The sequence below is a fragment of the Schistocerca piceifrons genome, chromosome X (assembly GCF_021461385.2).
Source record: "Schistocerca piceifrons isolate TAMUIC-IGC-003096 chromosome X, iqSchPice1.1, whole genome shotgun sequence".
NCBI classification, from domain to species: domain Eukaryota; kingdom Metazoa; phylum Arthropoda; class Insecta; order Orthoptera; family Acrididae; genus Schistocerca; species Schistocerca piceifrons.
Window position 1 is genome coordinate 478,822,537 of NC_060149.1, and position 20,401 is coordinate 478,842,937.

Genomic DNA, 20,401 nt, shown 5'->3' on the forward strand with positions numbered 1-20,401 from the left:
CCAATTCTGCCTAATCTATCTTTCCTGAACACCATCTGAGACTTCGTAAAAATTTCTGCGGAACTTATTTCAGGCTTTAGCCAGCTTTCTGTACCTATAACAATTTCAGCTTCTGTGCTTTCTATTAGCGCTTGAAGCTCTGGGACTTTCCCAGTACAACTACAACAATTTACAACTACAATTCCGACTGTTCCTTGATCCAAGCACATCCTGTATTTGCCATGCACCCTTTGAGATTGCAGCCCGCCCCGTACTTTCCCGAGGCCTTCTAACCTAAAAAAACCGCCCAGTCCACGCCACACAGCCTCCGCTACCTGTGTAGCCGCCAGCTGAGTGTAGTGAACTCCTGACCTATTCAGCGGAACCCGAAACCCCACCACCCTATGGCGCAAGTCAAGGAATCTGCAGCCAACACGGTCGCAAAACCGTCTGAGCCTCTGATTCAGGCCCTCTACCCGGCTCTGCACCAAAGGTCTGCAGTCGGTTCTGTCAACGATGCTGCAGATGGTGAGCTCTGCCTTCATCTCGTAAGCAAGACCGGCAGCCTTCACCTAATCAGATAGCCGCTGGAATCCAGAGAGAATTTCCTTAGATCCAAAGTGACACGCGTTATTAGTGCCGACATGTGCCACCACCTGCAGCTGGCTGCACCCTGTGCTCTTCATGGCATCCAGAAGGACCCTTTCCACATCAGGAATGACTCCACCCGGAATGCACATGGTGTGCCCACTGGATTTCTTCCCCTCCTTAGCCGCCATATCCCTAAGGGGCCCCATTATATGCCTAACATTGGAGCTCCAAACTACCAATAAGCCCACCCTCTGTGATTGCCCGGACCTTGAAGGCTGAGAATCATCCTCTGAAACAGGGCAGGCAGCTGCATCTGGCTCAGCCGAAGACAGTGCCTGAAACCTGTTTGTCAGACGCACCGGGGAGGCTTTCCGATCAGCCTCCGGGGACGTCTTTCGCTGCCTGCCACGCCTTGGAACGACCTCCCAATCAACCACAGGCGAGGGCTCAGCCCCACTGTGGGCAGCAACCGGGGCAACCACAGCGGCAGACCGATCTGGGGACAGACGGGACGAGGCTTCAAGTGTGATGGTGCTCAGGATGATGCATCGGAATCAGCTGCCTTTGCTGTGGTCATGCAAGAGTCCTAAATACATCATTGGCAGATGGATATGGCACTGTCTACTTGTGGGCATGGACATCCTATTGGCAATATGGACACTGCCTGTTGGCGAAGCAGGCAGCTCTGGTCACAGTGGCGGCCGCCAGAGTTGCCCATGACAACAAGCTGCTGTTGCCATTGTCCTCTGAACTGAGTGAGATGGTGCATTGGTTAACACACTGGATTCGTATTCAGGAAGATGATGGTTCAAATCCCTGTCCAGCCATCCAGGCAAATACCAGGAAATTATTTGAGTGAGGTTATGTGCTACAGCTGTCAGGAACTTGAAGAACATTGATTTAGCCATCAGCTGAATTCGTACTGCTGATGGCTAAAATTTAGTTCTTCAAATGCTGGGATGATTCCTTTGAAGATAGCACAGCCGATTTTCTTCCCCATCCTTTTGTCATCTGAGCTTATGATCCATCTCTAATGACCTTGCTGTCAATGGGCTGTTAAACTCTAATCTTGGTACCATCCAGAACTGTTCTTGTTTGGTTCAACAGGTCCACACTCTGGCCACTTACTGCAGTGACCTGTTATGTTAGTGGATTGTTTGTACTGAAACTGTGTCCCTCTCCCTGCAGGAGAGATAGCGGACCATCTCAACATCACGGAGTCCAGAGGAGGCGGTGGCTGGCTATTGGAAGTAAGGTTCCTGAGTCCTTGCCATCAATGTCCATGGAAATAGGCGGCTGATGAACTGTTGTGGATGCTGGTGTCATGCTGACCAGTTGATTCCCAGGGCATTGCTACTGTGGCTGTGCTTGGTCTAACTTGAACATCAGATATGGGAAATCTGTGACAGAGATAGAGGTGGAGTCACCACTGAAGAAACCTGGTGCCCTGCAAGGGTGCAGCTGATCAGTATTTTTGTGAGACCAACATTTTCCTGCAGCTGGACCTCCATTGTAGCTCTGCCAAGGAGGCAGGCGATGCATGCTGGGACCCATTGATGGTTACCCTGTGAAAAGATGATTGTCCACATCTCATTGTGGATCCAATAGCGATGGTGATGTGGGCTCGGGGAGGGAAGATTGCAGGCTAAAGGTTTCATATTAGAGGGCTGGGATTGCTGAGGGCAGCCACATAGCCTTAACGTCGGGCTTGCCCATTCTTGTGGAGTTGCTGTGGTAGGGGATGAACAACCCATCCAGAACCAGATGGGTCAACTCTGAAACAAAAGGGCTGGTGGAGTGTCTGGGAAAATTGATCAGCAACCTGACGTGGTGCTAGAAGGTGCAGGACCAAAGGTCCTGACTGAGTGTCCGAGTGGTAGCATATGTCTGGTGCATTGTCAGACTTGACGTCCTATCCAGCCATTGCTCAGTGCTGCATCAAGGAGCTATCCCAGGTGAAACCAAGAAAGTAGAATTGTGCATTTCCAAGTCCAGGTGGTGCAGAAGATGCAAATGCAGCAGCACCCTTCATGGATGACCAATAGGCAAGGCATAATGGAAGATTCGTGATTATTGATGGTACAGCGACAATGAGATCATTACTGTAACTCTTCAGCTGATTGACAAATTGTAGAACTGGTGGTGATCCAGCTGGCTTTAAACTGGTAAATTAATGATCTAGTAGGTGATCCTGTGTTGATCTGGAATGTGAGTGGAATGTTGTTAAGGGACACTTCCAGTGTCAATAACCCATCTGAAATAGGGAATACAGCTTGCACATGTGGCATGTCCGGACTTGGGTGCAGTTCATCAGCCTCTGAATTCAGGTACATGCTCCCAAGGCATGTGCTATCCACATTCATCTTGTATGCAGAGGTACACGCTTCCACATTGAACTCAATTTGCCACATGTACATTTTGCTTTTCAGAAAGAGTGCTGTTGCACCATTGGTGAATAACAAAACAATCACTACAAGAGTGCATCTTCCAGGAAGCATGGAACCTCGCAAGAGGGGAAGCGGGAGATGTCGTATGTGGTGGGGATGATGGATGTAAAACAGTTGCAATTAGTCCTGTAAGGTCACCAAAGATCTCAGTGCTTGTTCAGATGCTCGAATGACTAGAAAGCATGCTGGCAACAAATGGTTGTTGAGTTTCAGGAAATCATTTCTAAGACCTTTAATGGATGTGTGGGCCAGTATCATGTCTTTCACTAAAGAACTGGCATACAGTTGTTTACACCAAGAATTAGTGCACTGAAAAGGACAGTCCTGAGAAAGGCTCTGTAAATGCACATCAATCATCGGTCTGTTGCACCATATGTTTTGGGACAAGTAAAGAACTTGTTGCAGGCAGCTGCCACATGGATTAGAGAACCAAAGTACTCCATTAATTCAGTTTTAAGCTGATCATAAGACAAGAACTCATGTGATTTGGCCTAATGACCCAGCTGTCGAAGGAGGCAATATACATCAGTTCCTAAGTATTAGGGTTGAATGGAAAGTAATGCCTCCACCTTCATTAATTGGTTTAGATGGGGATATTTTAATCAATCAAATGCAGAAATAATCCTTAGAACGCAATCTTTAATTACCAATATTCACTTTTCCACATAATCACCAGCCAATTGCCAACAATGAACAAGTTTTCTGAAGCCATCACGGAAGAAGTCGACACTGTGTTTCTGCAAACAAAGTCTCACAGTTCTCTCAATGTCTTTATCAGAAGTATAATGATGTCCCCACAGATTGCTTTTCATCATCAGGAACAGATGGAAGTCAGACGGTGCTGAATCTGGACTGTATGGAGGATGCCTTACGGTTGAGAGATTTAGTCTCTGAAGTGGTGGCATGTGAAGTGTGTGGTTTGGCATTGTCATGCTCAGGAAAACATTTCCCTTTTCCTTTTGGACCCTTGTTAGCCATCGTTTCAGAGTTCGCAGCATTGTGATGTAACACTCTGAATTTATTGTTGTTGACCGATCAAGGAAATCAACATGCATAACACCATCTGCATCCCAGAACACTGTGGCCATGATTTTTCCAGCTGAGGGCTGCGTCTCAAATTTCTTTTTCTGGGGTGAGTCTTTGTGTCGATATTCCATAAACTGGCATTTCGTCTCCGGGGTGTAATGGTGTACCCATGTTTCGTCTCCTGTCACAATTGAATGGAGAAAGGCGTCACCATCATTCTCATAATGCTAGAGGAGTTCCTGGCAAATTTCAAGTCAGTGTGCTTTCATTTCAGGAGTCAGCATCTGGGGTACCCATCATGCACAGATCTTCAGATAGCCAAGCAAAGCAATAATGTGGTCCACACGTTCTTGTGAAATGCTGATCCTACTTGCAGTTTCTCTCTGAGTGATATGACGATCATCCTGAACCAATCTGTCAACATTTTGCGTGTGAAACTCGGTGGTTGCTGTCACAGGACGTCTAACTCTTTGTTTGTCACGCAGGTCAGATGTTCCTGCCCCAACATCTTTAAACTTATCGCCCAACGACACACAGTACTCACATCAACACAATCACCATAAACTGCTTTCATTATCTGATGAATCTTCTTTGGGGTGACACCTTCTGCTGTCAAGAATTCAATAACTGCACATTGCTTAACTCACATTGACCAACTGTCTGCCCAGGGTTCCATACTTTACACTGTAAAAACACAACCGTTCAGTGCTAAGGCATCCCGCCAACTGGAGCTGTAGAGAAGAGGCTACAGAACAAGCCAGTACCTGCCGCATACCAATGCTGCCAACTGTTGAAGAGTTATGAAGGTGGAGGCATTACTTTTCAAGTCAACACTCATATGCTAATAAAAAAGCTTGTTGATGGGTATCACTTGAGGTTTCGTATGTGACGAAATGCTGAGCTGAGCGTGTGATATAGATCTGTACCTGTGGCTGCACTTTCATGTCGAAAGAGGGAAATGGCGGTGGGTGCCCGGAATCATTTCAAGAGTATCATGGGGTCGATTTATGAAAGGTGGTTGAAAATTGGTGTTGACGAGGTGATAGTAGCCATCTTTTCCAACATGAGTTCTTGCACTTGTGTGTGATCATAACAGCACTTGTATGGTTACGCCTGTGATGACAGCGGACACGCTGAAATGAGAATTGAATGTTAGTACACCAGGTATGCGAAAAATTGTCTTGTGAGCATTGTCCACCCCTGAAACTGTGAAAAAGTTTGAGGGAAATGTAAAACCTTGTTGCCATGACTGAAGAGACCTGACAAGGGCTCACTAAACAAAAACAAACACCCAGGTAGGCATGTAACAATAAACACTTTGAAGGTAAAATCTTGTGGGTGATTAAGCGGTGCCGTATTTCTTCAATATGATCAATGTTTTGACATCTCTGCTGGGATCTTCCTCAGAAACTTATTGTGCCCATGGTTAGCTGAACACTGCCAAAAACCAACATCACATTCTCTTTAAAAAAGGGAGTTTTCCCATGCTTATGCTGTAGAACTCGGGCTACTGCGTAAAATTTCTGTGGCAACCATTGGTAGCCCATTGTCACTAGATAGGAGTGAAATCACAGAGCAAGAGGGGGGGGGGGGTATTTTCAAAAATATTATTGGCCATGTAAGTGGCTTCCTGTGTGTTTTTTGTATTGATCACACACGATGGCTGTGTATTCACTTCCTTGATGGCATGAAGCCATGAAGCTGGAAGTTTATAGATGTCTTCTCTATTGAAACTGCATTCATTCTTAGAAATCTCTCAATTACTTCTCAGACTTTTCTTGTATAAATGTTAGTTTCCTTAGTCAGCACTTGCACATTGTTGCAAGTAATGTTATGACCACTGTTCTCCCTGTGTTCTACTACTGCAGATTGCACACTTTATTTTAACTGCATATAGCATTTGTGTTGCTTAATATGTTCTTTTGTCAAAGCCACATATCATTTAATAGACTACCAAAATGTGGAGGTAACCATATGCACCTGTTTTGTGTCAGAAAAAACCTTTTATTTTATTTTGACTGGAAAAGAAAACTATACCATTGTTCCATAGAATTGTATTGATGATGTCTGTAATCCCAGAAACAAATGCTAATCTGACAGAGTGAGAAGGTAGTTGGTCATCTTTCCTATTAGCATAATTAATATTTCCCACAAAAATGCAGCCTGTGGATGTAGTATCATATCCATTGGCCTTCATTGTCTTCTTTAAGAAATCCAACTCCTCTTCCAAAGTGCTATTGTCACTGATACAGAAGGCATCTGAAGACAGAGTGTTGAGCTCTGCTTGCATCTGGGCTGGGTGGTGGTGCAAAGAAGCATTTAAATACCTATTTTCATTAGTAAGTTCTCTATACACTCCATGTCCTAGAGTGTTGTTATATTTTCTACATACTAAGACCTCTAGGAATGGGAAACCAACCTTTATCTCAGTTTCTGTGGTAAAGCTGAATTGGAGTGAATTTCATTTAAGAGTTTGTGGAACCTGTGAAGTTATTCTTTGCTGTATAGCCACATAACAAATGTGTCATCCACATACTGTAGCCAAGAGGAAGGCTTTAGTGGCATATTACTTTGTGCCCACTCTCAGACATCAGAAGGCATTTGGACTTTGGCCATCAATCATTATGCCAAGCAACTGATAGGTGTGCAATTCTATAATATAATGGGATGTCTGTGTGTGTTCATGACATAGATAGTGCTGTTTAAATCAAATCAAGCTAGCAACGCTACCTATCCTCTATAGATTAGTTCTTTGTTTTTCCATTAAACCTAGATATTGCAATAAATTACAATAAATCAGCACATTTCCAATATCTGTAAACATAACAACATAGCTCCACTTAGGGCAAAGGCTTATTCAAATGACACAGGCAGTGGCCACAACCAGCTGTGGTCTCTGTGTTACATGGAACAGTGTTGCTCTGGGCAAATAGGTGGTGCCTAGTCATGTTAGACTATTCTTGCCTGTGGCAAACAGCTAATACATCATGAATTTCGAAAGAGACTGCAGTGAGCAAGTGTCAGAAATATCTAAAGAAACCAAAAGATTAATTGATTTGGTGCATGCAAGCTTATTTTTGTATGATACACGTCATATGTAATACAAAATTGATCATAAAAGGTGGCAACATGGAAGGTAATAGGTCTGAGATCAAATCAAACAGGTGTTAACTTCTTCTGTATGCAGACTCTTTCACAGTCTTTACATCAAGCATCTTAGGGATGATAGGTCACTTCATGGGGAACAACTTTTGTTAGAGACAAAATGTTTTATGATGCTTACTGATGATGCTAGATATTCTTATATATTGGTTCTGATCCTTGGAGGCGGTAGAGTGTAGGCATTCTGCTGCACGAGTATGCAATCTGTGTTGCTTGTAATCCAGGCATCTACTTTTCAGGCATCCTCTTTTCATGAAATGGTTTGGCCTGTGCAAAATTAAAGTTCGTGATTTGCTTCTATAATATCTTTTTCTGCTTAGAGACACTCATTCTTTTGGTTTTTGTGTTGTAAACCATTCATCAATTTACTGGGGTAGGCAGTGTGCTCCACAGCTGGTTAGTAGAGTGCTAGTTCGGTGAAATCTCTTCATTCCAGGGCCAGCGAATACTAAAGGTTGCCTAGCACTGCTGGAAAGCATCAGTGAACATGTTATATCTAATGAAAATCGTTCCTTGTGACATGATCTCTCACCTTTAGATGTCTGATGCAAAGAGTTTGAAACACCTTGTATGTATGAATAAACGCATACTTGTATAATATCACATGAGAATTTTTGTGAAAATATCATTCAGTTGATATGGTGGTGGTGGTGGTGGTGGTGGTGGTGGTGATGATGATGATGATAACAACAACAATAATAATTTAATACAACAAGGGAAACCATAAGAATGAGTGTCTCTAAGGAGAGAAAGATGTTTTAGAAGCAAATCAGGAACTTTAATTTTGCTTGGGCCAAACCCTTTCACACAAAGTGGATGTCTGGACTACAGTTGATAAAAATAATGATTCACTGCAGATTAGATCCTTAATACAAGTAGAAACTCTTATAATGAAGAGGAATTCATTGTTTTCATAGCTTCCAGACAGTTGGCTGTAAAAAATAAATAAATAAAATAATGATTGATATTTTTATTGCAGGTAATGGAATTACTGGACAGATAGCAGACATGTCAGGGGTAATAATAGAAAAAGTAACATTTTTAGCGGAAGGAAAAGAAGCTGTGTCTGCTGTTCAAACAATTGGCATTCAAGTGCAGGTAACTGTATTTAAATGTTATCGCCACTAGTAGTTCTCTTTACTTTTTCGTAAACTAATTTTTTCTTTATTCTGCAGAATTTCCTCCTGTGCCGACCTGTTTGTAACTTTCTAGAACAAAATTTGATATAAAATCCCAATCAAATTGAAGCTTTGAGGCCAAATTAAATTCATAAGTTTTTTTGTGATAAAAATATTACTTGATCAATAAATTCTTCCATAGTGGTTTGCAGTTGTATTCATTGAACTTGTAACTGTACTGCTATAGGCACTCTTTATTTCTATATACTGTCCATGTGTTCAGTTTGTTGAGCCTAAAACTAGGTCTACATCGTATGTCTGATGATTTTTCAAAATATGAAACATTTAATGAAGAATTGTGCAATCAAGACTTTTCCATAATTGCAATTTGTGTCAAACCAAAAGTATTTTTAGAGTCTTGAGAGTTAAATGTGTTTAATGCAACATCTCTCTATCTGTAACCATACACATTGTTTTACATCTATTTGGCAGTAGTCGCTGTTTCATTCGCATACTGGATAAGATGAAGTAATGCCTTATGAGCTCAAGGGTGTTGATACCTGGTTTTTTACATACCTCATTCTATGTTGGAGGAAATTCGTTGTAATAAGCTTTGTGAGTTCTATTCTAGCTCCTGAAGTAAATCTTTGAAAAGAAAATTTTGGCTTCACATTACAGTGATGAAGTGTTTCTTTTATAAATACTGAGAAATGTCTTTGAGTGCACTTAATACCTGGAGGATGTTATGCTAAATCATCAATGGAAATGGAAATGTCATGTGGCTAGGGCCTCCCGTCGGGTAGACCGTTCGCCTGGTGCAGGTCTTTCGATTTGACGCCACTTCGGCGACCTGCGTGTCGATGGGGATGAAATGATGATGATTAGGACAACACAACACCCAGTCCCTGAGCGGAGAAAATTTCCGACCCAGCCGGGAATCGAACCCGGGCCCTTAGGATTGACAGTCTGTCACGCTGACCACTCAGCTACCGGGGCGGTCAAATCATCAATGATTGTCAATCAAGGAGGAAATGCAATAGTAGGCAGTTAAAGAGGAAGAGTACCATTTTGTAAACCTGTGAGGTGGAAGAATCTATGTAAACAACAGTATCTAAAAGAAAAGCAAAGGACTGAGAAACAGAATATCAGTTAGAATTTGTGAAAACTGGAAGCCTTATTAGTAAAAAAAAAAAAAATTATCAGTGTCTGAGTTTCTTCTGATTGCAGACATCAGATGAAGCAACATTTGCTTCAGCTTGTAATAAACACCCCCCCCCCCCCCTTGCTCTCAGGGAAAGAAAAAATATAGTGTTGTCAGATGGTTTTCTTTCAAGTTGGTGTAATGTGTGGTTTTTAACAGAGTCAGAAGTGGAACTTTTTTGTGGCTATGTATAGGCCATCATTCACCTTCCAAAATATAAAAATACTCCATACCCCCAGGTGTAGCCCCACCCCCTTACAAACTATCATATGGGCACCCTTGATCAGAAGCGTACTGGTATTGGTTCAATTTTGCACTGTGTACTTGAATATTGAAAGTGTGAAAATGAATTTCCAAAGTAGCAGTACTTAATACTTTTTATGTACTTTGTTATTTATCAAAGTGTTCACAAGATACATTTATAATGTTGTACTAATTTTTGACACGTTCACCTTTTACGATACAATTGTACTTGATTTTGGCTCGCAGTGGCTGTCTTCTGATGCTATGTTAGGCATTTGGTGAGCAAATGCCCATGCATTGTCGAACTGAACATTTGTTCACCAGATGCCACTTGTAGCATCTGAAGATGCCCATTGTGGGCCTAAACCAGTTATGATTTGATTGTGTCATAAAAGAGTGATTGACTAAATATAAAATTCTGTTTATTTTTGACATAGTCACCAATCTCCTTAAGTGGAATGTCATTTCTTTTTTTTCCCCAAAAAGGTAGGTTTGTATTTTTAAAGATGTGTTAAAACTACAACTTTATGTTTCAGACACTATTAACAGCCTGGGAACATGGAAGCCTGTGTGAGAATTACTTCTCACAGTGGTTAGCTGACACCATGGAAGAACTGTCTAGGCTGGAGCAGGATGCAGCCCCTGATGGTTGGCAGTGTTTGTGGTCAAGGTATGTTAGCCAGCAAAATGAACACTCCTCCATCACCATAATCGTCATCACAGTCATTATCACCATTGCAGTTGTCCTCATCATGACCATAATCATCTCTGACATCACTAGCAGTAACCACTACAATCATTATTATTGCTGTTATTATTTGAATAGTTTCAGTCTTCTTGTAAGTGTGCAACAAAAAGTGTTTCATCGTGCTAGATAATTAAGATGCTTAACAGGCAAGAACTGGGAAGATTTGGTCAGAATTTTGTCTTAAAGCAAATCTCTAAGGTTGGAAGTAACTTGTGAAGACCTTTGCAAATAAGGGTAATGGTCCAACATCTGTTGAAGAAATTCATTGCGATTTGGACATCACACCTGTGACATGCAATCTGAGCACAGACTGGAAACATCATTTCAGTGACTGTGCCCTCTTTGAAAGGTAAGATGCTATAGATTTCCTGTATTATCAGTGTGAGAAATTGGCTGAACAATCAACATTGTAGTTTTTGCTGTTGTACAGTAATCAGTGAGATTAATATACTTATTATTTTCTAATACAAAATGTTTACAGTGAAACTCAAAATTTATATTTTCTTCTCTTTTCAGTTTAGGACTGTTAGCATTAAAGAGCTGTTTGAGTCCAATTTCTTTTCACATTGACCAATATAAATGAAAGCACATTCTTTTGTAATGAAACTGTAGATATTGATGCTAGCCAATTATTAGTGCAGTGCATCCATCACACACTTTATTTTTATGTGATATTGATACAGGCTGTAAATATCACAGCAACACCCACAGAAGAAAAGAGGGAGTGTTGACTTTCAAATTTTAGGAAGCTTATGTGATCAGAAAAGAGAGATTCATTAATATTTCAGGTGCTTCATCATAGTTGCTGCTACCTGTTTAAGTAATGATTGTCTGCCATTATACCTCACACATAGCACTTAACATTCCAAAACATCTTGTTGTTGTGTGTATCTGTTCCTGACTTTTAAATATGGCTTATGTTTCACTGAAGGAATTAGTATTGTAACTAACTGTGCTAAAATGCACCTGAAATCTTATCTGTGTAAAAGGTTCCTTTAAAATTAAATGTTGAAATTAAGTTCCTAAGTTCAATTATTGAGCTATTATAGAAACAAACAGTACAGACATCAGTATCAAAACTTTGGTGAAACTGGGTCCACAGGCTTTATGTAATTTTTGTATGCAGTCATCCTGCATGTGCTGTTGACAATATTTATTCCAGTTGCAGTTTCAGCATTTTGACATTTTCAGACATGGGGGATGTTAAATGCCACTCTAAAACATTAAATCCTGACATGACGGAACATAGTTTCCAGCAGTCTGAGAACCATTGTGATCTATCTATCACCATGACGACTCGAGCCATGAGCAATTTGTTTTTGAGTGTATTGTGGATGAAGTTTTTATTTTTATGTAAGGGGAAAGATGTTTCCATGCTCATCACATGGCTCATGCTCACATGATCCGAGTGAAAAGCTTATACAACCGTAGTTATTTGCCTCAGACTGCCAGAAACTATGTTCCAGCATGTCACAACTGAACACTGTAAAATGTTCAATATCCCATTATGCCTGAAAATCACTAGATGTCAAATCTGCAGTTGCAATAAATATTTCAAGCAGGCATAAGCAGAGTGAGTACACTAAGGATCAAAACTGCTACAAGTGAACAATTTTTGTAACTGGCAGACTATTTGCCTGAATCTGTTTTGTGTCTCCAAATGAAACAGTTGCAAAATGCAGTATGTTGCACTGGACAATGTGTTCCAGTGGTTACAAGATTTTCGGGAGGTATAACACACAGCTATCTGTTATTAGATTTCTCATACTTCCCTTAAATCACAACTGACAATTGTTGGGATGTTCTTTGTTCAACAAAGCTATGGCCAACTTCTTTTCCCATCCTAGTCTAGTCTCGTCTCATCTTGTGCTCCATCACTGTTGACTGTATTATCTACAGGGTATTTGCTTACTTGTTGTGATAAACTACAGAGCTGTTGATCAGTAAACCATTGAAAGGACCTAAAAATCCTATTAGAATTATATATTAATACCTTCAGCTGCTGATGGGCGTTGATATATATGAACAGGGACAGGTGAAAATGTGTGCCCCGACCGGAACTCGAACCCGGGATCTGCTTACATGCCAGATGCTCTATCCGTCTGAGCGACCGAGGGCACAGAGGATAGTGCGACTGCAGGGACTATCTCGCGCATGCCTCCCACGAGACCCACATTCTCACCTTATATGTCCACACACTACATTCGTAGTGTCCCTATGCAACACACTTATTACTTGTGGAAGACATTCTTACCAAGTCCCGTAAGAGTTCGGGTAATATGTGTGCATCCGCACAGAAGGAGGAGGTCATGGCCGGTATTGCCAGAACTATATATTTGTATGGATATGGTGTCTGTTCTTTCGGACATGTCACACATCCTTATAAATATATAAAAATTAAAACTCCTAAGTTATATCTTAATACAGTTCTAAAAATATAGCTAATTATAGGATTAGAGATTTGGAGTTTCGAGAAGTAATATGTGTTTTAAAATCATTATGTTTGTTTATCAGAGTGGCTATTTTTATAATAATCAGCAAACATTGTGCAACCTGATATTCAAGTGCACTGTTTTTCATAAGAGGAACAAAGTTGTACGATAAAACTGTTTGATTGTATGTTTCTTGGTTTTCAAACGGTATAACCAGTGATGGATTTTCCTTACTTTTTCATTGAGTCCTTGCATTGTCTTATGCCACTCAGCCAATAAAATCTTTGAATGGAGATGCTAGTTCAATGTACATTGTGTCAGTTACACACCTCCACATGTTATTGGGATATTTTAATGTGTTAAAAAGGATCTGTGCTACAATTTTTTTTTTTTTTTCTCTCCATAATATTCTTCATAAAGTTTAAAAAGAGACAATGGTCATTTCTTACTGAACACACACACTATTTTTGTGTTTCTGTTCAAAACATATCTTTTTCAATTCTTCATCGCCACACTTAATGCCAATCGCCACTGATCGCAAACTGTTGAGACTCTCCTCCCAGGTCTGGCTTGGAGGTTCCTAGGCATTAATATAGCCAGATATCTTTAGAAAGCTGTCCGTATCTGAAAATATTTTCAAATTGCAGTGAACTAAAGGTTCCATCAGAGTACCTGTCTTCTAATAATGGCTTATTTCCGTCCACATGAGAAGAAACACCTTGTGTAAGTTACTAGATAGTGTGGTTTCAGTTGTCAGTTGTCTGAGACAGCAGACGTGTGTGCAAGTTGCGTTTGTGTGTGTGTGTGTGTGTGTGTGTGTGTGTGTGTGTGTGTGTCTATTGGTGACAAAGCCCTTAATGGCCAAAAGCTATGATTGTGTGAATCTTTTTGTTGTGCGTATTGTGACTCAGCATCTCCACTGTATGGTGAGTAGCCACTTTCCTTCCCTAATATTGTTATTAGATACATATGCTCACATCAGCAAAGTCATTAACAACATTCTGATGAGTACCCTAAATCTGTCATCATCATCACTATAGAACATCATATCTCCCAGCTGAGGAGTTGTGATTAAATTCTCATGTACAAGAACAACTGCTTTATGCAGAAAGAGTCAGAGATTAAAACTTTCAAGAAATTGTTCCTCTGTGTGGTTTAATGCTTAGTGTAACTTCCCTCTGACGTAAAGGTTCCAAATTTAATTCCTGGCCACCTCCTCAGATTTTTGTGTGGTAACATCATATGGATTAGGCTCCATCCAGACATATGAGGCAAACTTAAATCAAGTTCACATGGGCCATGAATACAAAAGGAGAGGCATAATGTAGTTGAACTTTTTCCATGCATGGAAAACAGATGTAAACATCTAATTTTTTTATATGCTTTAGAACGTAGGCCATTGAGACACAAGACCATAAAGTTGTGTTTTTAATGTTATAGTTCTACAGGCTATGATAATATGATGATTAAAGCCAATAGTAAAATAAAGATCTACCAATAATGCATGATTTTTATTGCGTAGGTTGTAATAAAATACTGAGAATTGGCATGTAGTTGATTAAAAGTGCTACCACAGATATCTGAAAGATCTGTATGCAGATATAAATATTCAAGCAATACCAGCAGTGTAGACAGCTTGTTTGTTCATTATACTAGAAGCTCCTAAGTTGAAGCGAGTCATTTATTTAGCTTTGTTTGTGTGCCTTTGTAGTTCAATCTTTAATTTCTCATGTTTGGGTATGTACTAGGCACAGACTTGTGTTTATTAACTGGGTACTATGGATTTACGTACTCTTTAGAGCCATTGTGGAATGGATAGGGACTACGAATACTGTGTTGACATGCAACCTCACAAGGGAATAGTCTAGTCCAACATATCAAAACCTACCTTGAAATTTTTCTCACAGGAAGAATACACCAAAAGAAGTGCACTGCCAGAATTTTAGCTGCTAAGTTTCTTAGTTTTGCCACATGAAGAATTGCTTATAACAGCTGTTTGTACAGCTCCTCCTGCCTAGCGTGTTACGCGGCAAAGAAGCAGACAAGAGAACATAGCACCATGTAGTGCAAAGTCCAAAGAGTTAAAACATGCGAATTTAAGTACGTAAACCATACCAAAAGTGTTTCATGTAATTAATTTTTTGAATAACTTGCAGTTCATATTAACAGCTAAACTGTTGAATTTGTAATAGGCTATTTTACTGTGTTTAAATTATGGTTCAGACTGTTGACATTCTGAATGATTATAACATTTAGATAAGATTTTCAGTGAGAATTGCCACAAAGTATCTTATTGTCATGTATTTAAAGATTAAAAATCATTGATTTTCAGGATTTGGTCACATGATTGAAAACACACTGCTTATTGGCTGAAGCTCCCATGATGACACAGACTAGGAGTAAGACAAAGCTATACATATGTTACGGGATTGTTAGCCAAAGTTACTAGGTTTTTCAACACTTTTTCTGCAAACAGTTTAGCTATTTTTACATAATAATGGAAAGTAATTTTGTGAATGCTGACAGTGAAAACCTTCCAGAAATTGGCGTGTTCACACTCCATACATTTAGGGCAGCAATTTGTGCAAGGGTGGGCATTTTTTTCCCTGCTCCCTGTGCAGTCATTAAACTCACTCAAAATGCTTCCATATCTTATATCTAGATTGCTGACTGTCATATTCACATGAATACTTTCAGAAACTAAAATTACCTTAACCTGTTAAACTTACAAGTACCATTGTTCATTGTCACTGCAGCCATAAACTTTGGCCCAGAGCACAGTAAATTCTTGGCAAATCTTAGTGTTGATTTCCTCATATACAAGGCAATCCCGAGAGGTAGTGCAATGTAGCATTAGCAAGAATTCATTGTGGCAGTTGTTTCAATGTTGTGATGTATTATATATAGCTTCACATTAATTTTAGTCAGAGAAATGGACAACAAAAGAGAAATGCATTTTATTTGTGTAGACAAAATTCACATTTTTGGAAAACGTTGATAGTGTTGAAGGTAGTACCACACGTCCACAGTACAACAAGGTGTATGGCAATGAGGTTTTGTATTTTGAAAGATACAAAGCATGCACAACATGTTGGTAACACAAACATAAGAGGTGGGATGTTTGTGAGTTGAAACTAATGTCAGTGTCTGAACGACTTACTTTATCTTTAAGTAAGGTGATGAAACTTTAAACAATAAGGGTCCTAGTTGGACAGTGCAAAGATAAAAAAGAATTGTTTGCAATAAAGTAAAAAGTGTGTGGTCACATTAACTAGATATCTTCTTGAAGGTGATGTCTCTGAACAGCGATTGCTAATGTAAGCTTATGTAAAAGACAGGGAAATCTCAGCAATACTATGTTTCAGAATGGTGATGTGAAGTTTCGTAAATATGATTTGGTTTTCATATGGGAGGACTGTTAAGTTTTTTACAAAAAAGCTAAAATATTCCTTCGGACCAGATTTGAATCAGTGACCAGTAGACAACTGTTTATAAAATATTAGAGTCCAGCAGTCTACCAACTGAGCTGATGTTAACAGATTGTAGTGTGTATAATATTGGATGTAACAACAGTCAATTCTCCCAATTTTCACCGTGAGTTCAATTTTGTTGAATGATGCTGTCCTTCCTTGAAAAGGTGCGAAACCATATTTTAGAGGTAAATTAATGTCAACTTCAGAGTGCAAGACATTCTTAAGTTAGGCAACTTGTGCATCGATGTGGTGGTGTTTTGCCTGTACACTGCAACAACATTTATGGATCTTCTAATTCTTTGGAACATTCAGAAACAATATTTCAGAAATTTCCTACAGGTGTATTTGTGCAGTGTGGTACTGCACACCATTTGTAACCCATTTTCTGAAATGTAAGTTTCAAAACAAGATATCACTGTGAATGAACTTTACGACAGTGGGAGCAGTAAGCTAGCCGGTGATGACACACAGCATCACGTGACTCAAATGGAGCATTTTAGTGGGCTTTCAAGTTATTTGAAATTTATTTCCACTTAAAAAAAATACTGAAATTCAAGAGGAAGAAAAGCATGTTGTGAGCAGAAAATGACATAATTAACCATTTAAGACGATTTCCAGAAAGCAAATACTCTATTCTTACACAAGTGACCGGCAGAGGAAACAAAATCAAGACAGCGTATTATATTACATTACAGACGATTTCCATCAATCAGGACTTTAATTTGTTGACATGAAATATTTTATAAATGTTCCTGCAACACAGTTCTTATGATAATTTTTGAATAGTACATATTTTACTGATAATGAAACAGTTCCTTGTTTATTCACTGTACTCATCACAAAAATGTGAAGTGTGTACTGGATGATGAAAACAAACATTTTCCATACATAAGGTACATCTAATAAAAGAAAAATTAATGCATTCAGGCACTTCATAGTAATTACTAGTTTTATTTAGACGAACTGGGATGGAGTAAGAAGTGGTCGTGGTCACTGTTCTTCATATTGTGCTTCATACCAGGCATACTTTTATCAAGTTCATAAAACATGCTGTTGCAAGCTGACAATGCACAAATGACTGAAGTTTAACAACACTGTCGATTGCACAAGCAATGATCTTCCTATGCTTGAAATGACGGAGTGTGATTTGCATGCAATTCTTTCATGAAACTTCACTGACTGGCTTCATACACAGCATTTTAGGGGATAAAAAGAAGCTATGAATTTGTCTGTAGTACCACCAATTAATACCATCTCCTCTATTGATTTACGTGAAATAAACTTCATAATTTTGTGATTCCCTTTTCCATATAATTTTCCAAACCTGTTTAACATTTATTTAACTCACAATTCAGAGGGCCTAGCCACACATGTTTGCCTTAGTAATGGCACTTTGACTCTCACGAACAGTTCTGAATCTGTAAAATAGTTTTTCTTTCACACTTTTACAAGTTTGATTTTGGTGCATGTTTCAAATTGCATGTAAATCTTTCTTCCACTTATACAATTCACATTCAGATTTTTCAAAATGAAACTGGCTTTGCAGACAGCTTAACTGTAAGTATTTTCTCCCTCCTGCGCTTAACAAAGAAATTTACAGCCTTTCTTTGTTATGGGAAGCTATTACTCTCCATGTTTTCTTTTGGCCAGGAAGGTAATTTATTTTTTGGTCTGCACTTTAAGTAGCACAACAATCATTGTTTGAACCACAATTCATGAACTCACTAGCATTGTAATGTTTCCACAATTTCTAACAAAATATTAAAATAATTTGAGTGAATATCCAAGAAAGTAACTGATAAGTAAGACATATGTAGGTCTTCAAAAGAAGTAGGTGATTTCGTTTGCATACCACGTTCCTCTTATTTAATCTTTGTGAGGTGGAAAACATTAATTGGCTACCACATTACTGTGAAACTCTGGCACCTGCACAAAGACAAATGCTCTTAACAAGCATATATACCCAAAAAAAAAAGAAAGAAAAGAAAATGCCTCCATTGTTAAAACTTGGTGACACTTCAAAGGCAACTGCTAATTATTGTGGATATTAAATAAGTTGAAAATTTGAGCGAATAGTAAAGTAAACAACTGTGTCAGTGAAACTATCAGTGGAAACTGAAACTCACTTTACAAATTACAACTTTTTTATGCTGTATTATCTGCTTACTGATGTGTCATCAATCAAGGCCTTGTGCCTGCAGTGTTGCCCCTGTGCTGTCTGCTACAGCTATAGTAGGAGTGTACATTTCTCCAGCCACCTGGCGAACTATGAATTCCACAATTTCAATTTTTTTTCTTTCTTTTTTTTCCCCCTTGTGTCTTAGCAGCAAAAATTTTGACATTGTGTATAACTTGTGGTTTATTCTTCTTGTACAACAAATTTCAGGGCAGGTTTTTACATGTCAGATTGGACTGCTCCCTTGTTAGGTGGGATACCTCCGCTCACAGCTCCAGGTGGCACTGGCTTCAGACAGTCACCTGGAGGCTGTTGCCAATGGGTATTACTGTGCTTCACATACTTCAGTCATGCTCCAGCTACCAGCTGTGGCTTGCTAGGAAAGTAGCGAGTTATTTATTTAACTTCTTCTGTGTGCTTTTACAGGTTAATTCTTAAATTCCTGTCATATATTTGTACTTTAAAGGTGTAGTCTCACATTTTAGTACCTGCAAAGAGTTTATACATGCAGTCTGTAGTGCATTTGTCATTTGTTTGTGTTGAATGGTCAGCATTCCATTGGTCACAGTTCAGTTGGTCTCCAGCTGTGGCCTGTAACACACCAGGACTGTAACAAGTTACATATTTAGCTTTCATAGTTAATTCTTAAGTTCACACTACTGGGCTGCATAGTATGTGTGCATGCTGTATGCAGACACAGGAGCTGGCCACAGTACGTGAACAACTGAATATGTTTTGGCCACAGTCCTCTGTCTTCAGGTTGCTTCCTCAGTGTGTAGTGGTGATGGATAATCTGCCACATCATATGGAACATCACAGGTGTCACTTGTTTCGCCCACAGACTTTGTTGCCCAGGAACCTTGCAGTGTAGCTGACATGGGGGATCCACTCTTGCCTGAGGGTGAGTGGTGTCTTGCTGCAGGGTGCAGTTATGGCTCACATCTGTCCCTTGGGTTTTCAGTTCATACGGGTGACTGGTACAAATGGTGAAGACTGCTGGCCTCGCTTGCATGGTCAAAGGCAGAACTCAAAATTTGCAGCATCTTTCCTTGAGTTGATTGGAGTCTTTTGGTTTGGAGTCAAATGGAGGGTCTCAACCAGAGGCTCTGTCAATTCTGTGATGGTCTTGGCTGCATTTTTCAGGACCTGTGTTATGGGGTGCAGAATTGTAGGATTCTTCTTGATAGCTCAGGAGTGCACTACATGAACGAAGCAGGTACTCAGGTAGCACTTTTGCAGTGCACGTGAGGGTTTTCAGGCTATGCAGGAATTTCAGGTCCTCTGATGAACATTTGAAATTAAAAATACAGAGAGTGAAATCGGACCACATACGAAGTAAAGACCCTTCAACTGTTAAAATTTTAACAGTAAATTGTTGAAGTACTCGTAACAAAGTTCCTGAATTTACTTCCCTCCAGGGGAGCTGTTGCACTCCGATTAATCTCAGAACCGAGCAGCTCCAACGTATTAAGCAAGACATGGAATGTATATTGAAAGGACAGATTTGATGCAATTAGAAGGGGAGTGTTATTGCAGTCAACAAAAGTATTGTGTCTATTAAGGTCGAAATTGAGTTTTAACTGTGAAGTTATTTGGACATGAAGAACAGGCCAAGTAGAACTAAAGTTAATTATCAGATATTTTTACCAGGCACCCAATCCTGCAGTGACAGTTTTGGAATCATTCAAAGATAGTTTATGCTCACTAGCACTGAAACATCCACAGAGTCCATTATTAGATGATGCGCTGGGACATGTATAGATTCATTGCAGTTGGTATTGACAGTCAGTCTTGTGAATTGGTTT

General features: G+C 39.7%; 1 protein-coding gene across 1 annotated transcript in view; it reads left to right on the top strand.

Annotated features, from left to right (window-relative positions):
- The window catches only part of LOC124722918 (formin-binding protein 4-like), a 252,502-nt gene that overhangs the window by 169,742 nt on the left and 62,359 nt on the right, over positions 1–20,401 (top strand). Inside the window, exons 7-8 of the mRNA XM_047248071.1 lie at positions 8,185–8,303; positions 10,304–10,437. Of these exons, the coding sequence (XP_047104027.1) occupies positions 8,185–8,303; positions 10,304–10,437 (253 nt within the window). The remainder of the gene's footprint in view (positions 1–8,184; positions 8,304–10,303; positions 10,438–20,401) is intronic.